The sequence below is a fragment of the Lactuca sativa genome, chromosome 8, assembly GCF_002870075.4.
Source record: "Lactuca sativa cultivar Salinas chromosome 8, Lsat_Salinas_v11, whole genome shotgun sequence".
Taxonomy (NCBI): Eukaryota; Viridiplantae; Streptophyta; class Magnoliopsida; order Asterales; family Asteraceae; genus Lactuca; species Lactuca sativa.
In genome coordinates, this window is record NC_056630.2 from 50,322,035 (window position 1) to 50,325,684 (window position 3,650).

The 3,650-nt window shown below is 37.0% G+C and overlaps 1 protein-coding gene across 1 annotated transcript; it reads left to right on the top strand.

The window, feature by feature from the left end:
* Window positions 1-294: 294 nt before the first annotated feature.
* LOC111904375 (uncharacterized) lies at window positions 295-2,313 on the top strand. Its single transcript, XM_023900145.3, has 7 exons — window positions 295-946; window positions 1,030-1,116; window positions 1,194-1,334; window positions 1,419-1,520; window positions 1,599-1,753; window positions 1,833-1,937; window positions 2,011-2,313. Exons 1-6 carry the CDS (start codon window positions 362-364, stop codon window positions 1,912-1,914), a joined length of 1,152 nt encoding a protein of 383 aa, XP_023755913.1. The 5' UTR covers window positions 295-361; the 3' UTR covers window positions 1,915-1,937; window positions 2,011-2,313.
* Window positions 2,314-3,650: the final 1,337 nt, after the last annotated feature.

A 3,650-nucleotide genomic window follows, 5' to 3' on the forward strand; every position in this document is an offset into this window, starting at 1 on the left:
GGTCCTATCATAAGTAACACCATACATACATAAATACATACATACCTACATATATGCATGCATACATACATACATATAAAAAATCATTTTACAATTAATTCCTATTAAAATAGTATGAACCATACACGTCACAAGACTATCATTTTCTTTTATATGGTATCATAAGAAGTTATTAATGTTATAACATTTATAGTTTATACTTTATACTTGGAGGATTGAAACGTATTTGTATGATAAATTTGGACTAAAGTGTGATTTTCCCCATTTTCAGTCCAAACCCTATCAGCATTTAGCCGCCTCTTTTCTCGCTCTCGGTTGGAAATTCTTCTCTTCATTTCTCCGGTCATTTACTTTGGCAAAAATGCAGTCTGCAGCCGTCGCTCACCGCCACTTCCTCGATGGTGGCGCCGCCGCCTCCTCCTTCCCCCTTTCCCATTTCAAACCTACTCCTTCTACGGCCAGCCCATTCTCAGTTCGTATGTCACTACGCGAGGACGCCCCATCCCTTGCCGTCGTCGGCGTCACCGGTGCCGTCGGCCAGGAATTTCTCTCCGTCCTCTCCGACCGTTCCTTCCCCTACCGATCCATAAAGATGCTTGCTAGCAAACGCTCCGCCGGAAAGAAATACACCTTTGAAGACAATGAATATGTAGTCGAAGAGTTAACCGCTGACAGCTTTAAAGACGTTGACATTGCGTTGTTCAGCGCCGGTGGTTCAATTAGCAAGGAGTTTGGACCTATTGCTGCGAATTGTGGATCGGTTGTGGTGGATAATAGCTCTGCTTTTCGTATGGACGACGGCGTTCCATTGGTGATTCCGGAAGTCAACCCGGATGCAATGGCGCATATTAAACTAGGGTCTGGTAAAGGGGCTTTGATTGCAAACCCTAATTGCTCTACCATTATATGCTTGATGGCTGCCACTCCTCTTCATCGACGAGCAAAGGTTAGAAATTCCACTCGTCCTTAAACCAGTTGTATCCCAATCAATATCGCCATGCTTTTTCTCAAACTACACGAGTATTTCAGGTATTGCGTATGGTGGTTAGCACATACCAGGCTGCTAGTGGTGCTGGTGCTGCGGCCATGGAAGAGCTTGAACTGCAGACTCGTGAGGTTCTTCTCTTGCATATCTTTTATTCTATAAGTTATACCAAGTGTCGTGGATTTGATTTCTCTTTTCTGAAATGAAGGTGCTCGAAGGAAAACGACCCACTTGCAAAATCTTCAAACAGCAGTATGCTTTCAATCTATTCTCACACAACGCACCAGTTCTACCAAATGGATACAACGAGGAAGAAATGAAATTAGTCAAAGAAACAAGAAAAATCTGGGTAAGTCTTGTTTTTCATATCCCTTAAAGCATATGTCAATACGCCATTTTTGCTAAATGTGGAGTTTTGATTTACACCATATAGAATGATAAAGACATCAAAGTAACAGCCACTTGTATACGAGTTCCTGTGATGCGTGCACATGCTGAAAGTGTAAACCTGCAATTCGCAAGCCCCCTTGATGAGGTATTTCTGTTTATGATCATAATTCATTATTATATTTAAAAAAAAAAACTAAAAAGATAATTTCTGTTATATATTTAGAATGAAGCAAGAGATATTTTAAAGAAAGCTCCTGGTGTAGTTGTGATTGATGATAGAGCTAGCAATCACTTCCCTACTCCTTTGGAAGTTTCTAATAAAGATGATGTTGCAGTAGGCAGAATCCGTAGGGATGAGTCTCAAGATGGAAATTATGGGTTTGTAAAACTTTTCAACATTTGATTTTTTTTTTTTTTTTTAAAGATTGTAATTGTTGTATTTTTGTTAAAAAAAAAGGTTGGATATTTTTGTTTGTGGGGATCAAATACGTAAGGGGGCTGCTCTGAATGCTGTTCAGATTGCAGAGTTGTTGCTATAAACCAAGATGTTTCCTTTATCCAGGTTTGACTTTTCCCAAAATTTAATAAAATCTTGATCTTTCTCTTTCCATTGTAATTTTGTTGCTATGTTTCAGGTGACTTAAGATGAAAAATTGTTAAAGGAGACACAAATAAGATGTTGATTTTGGTTTTTTTGAAGAGAGATGGATAGATTCTTTTGAATATGTTGTCACCACTTTGCGATTAGTTTACATGCATGTTCCTTTATTGCAAGTTTTGATGTAGATTTAAGTTAGTTGAAGATGTGGAGTTGGGGTTAAAAGGATTATGAATAAAGTGGTGTTGTGATGAGATTGTATAATTGTTGTTTTTCATTGGTCATGGATCATTTGTGTTGTTAAATTTTGGTACTTTTATCGAGACATGTCAATTCGTTATTCCCACGCCCTTAACCAATCGACAATAGGAGATTCACTAGAGCGATGCAAATTCTGAGTTGTCTTTTGGCAGTATAAATCGCAATTCAACAGCTCTGATCTCCTCTCACAACTTTGGTCTGTGGTCTACATTTTGTTTTTTCTATAAATCTTGTTATATTTGTTCTTGTCTTCTCTCTACAAATCTGGTTAATGGAGGCAATTTTCGATTGTTGTAAGTTATTTCTTTTTTAGTTATGTGAGCTCTATGGAGTGTAATCAATTTTTGTTATTTCTTTTAAATGGTTTTGTAATTTCCGATTTTGTTATTATTGTTATATTCAATTAGTAACTTATTATAATCATTTTTTTTTGTAATTTAAATAGAGTGTAATCAATTCTTCTTTTTAGGAACTAAAGCTTAAAGTTAAATTTATGTTAAAACATCCTTTATAATCATTGAAGTTCTTAGAGTCGGATTCTTAATGTTCGTGAAAGTTTTTGGGTTTTTGACAGTTTTGCCCATGGGCTCTTTCAAGTTTCTACAACTATTTTGAAGGTCCACATGATTTTTTTGGCATGATGCATTTGCTTTGTCTTACTGTTGTGTTGCTGTTACTGGGATTTTGACGCTTTTATCCCTGCATTTGAAATCATTTATTTTTAGTGTTCTGTGTAGCTTCCCTGGTTTGTAGTCTTGTTGGTAGTAGGCTAGTAGCCTTGTGTTTATTCTTTTTTCCATCTTCCTGCACGTGAATTTTTATTCTAATGATTTGCTTGTCATTCAATTAGAATCCAACATAGTTAAACCTCGACAAAATTGCAAAAATGGTCCCTGTGGTTGGCAAAATTCTGTAATTTTAGTCCAAAACGAAATGTTGGTGTACTACTGGTCCAATTTTAGATACCTTGTGCGGTTTTGGTCCCTATGGTTATATTTTCTTGTGTTTTTGATCCACATCCCACCTAAAATGACTAATATGCCCTTTTGGTAATTCTTTTTCAATATCTTTTGTTATTCTTTTAAGACATTTTAATTAAAAAAATCAAAAAAAAAAAAAATTTCTACCCACCCACCATCCCACTCTTTATCTGAGTATCTCTCCCAAAACAAAGATCCCACCCATCGTCGACACCATCGAAAACACGCTTGAGCATTAGTCGTCGCCACCACTTCATCACCCACCATCATCGGTCAACACCATCACAAGAAAAATTGGAGCACATCTATTTCAGTTCGTCTCTTCCATCTGGAATCAAAGAGATCTAACAGCAATGGCCATGGCTGGTGATTTTCTCCAAGAACACAAGGCACACACAATTTCAGATTCTATTTACGGGATGATTTTAGCTTCGAT

Bases quoted from the DNA above. Each gene is read 5' to 3' on its own strand.
- LOC111904375 (XM_023900145.3), top strand. From the start codon at position 362: ATGCAGTCTGCAGCCGTCGCTCACCGCCACTTCCTCGATGGTGGCGCC. The intron at 947-1,029 runs GTTAGAAATTCC...CGAGTATTTCAG, and splicing joins CTCTTCATCGACGAGCAAAG to GTATTGCGTATGGTGGTTAG. The intron at 1,754-1,832 runs GTTTGTAAAACT...TTAAAAAAAAAG, and splicing joins TCTCAAGATGGAAATTATGG to GTTGGATATTTTTGTTTGTG.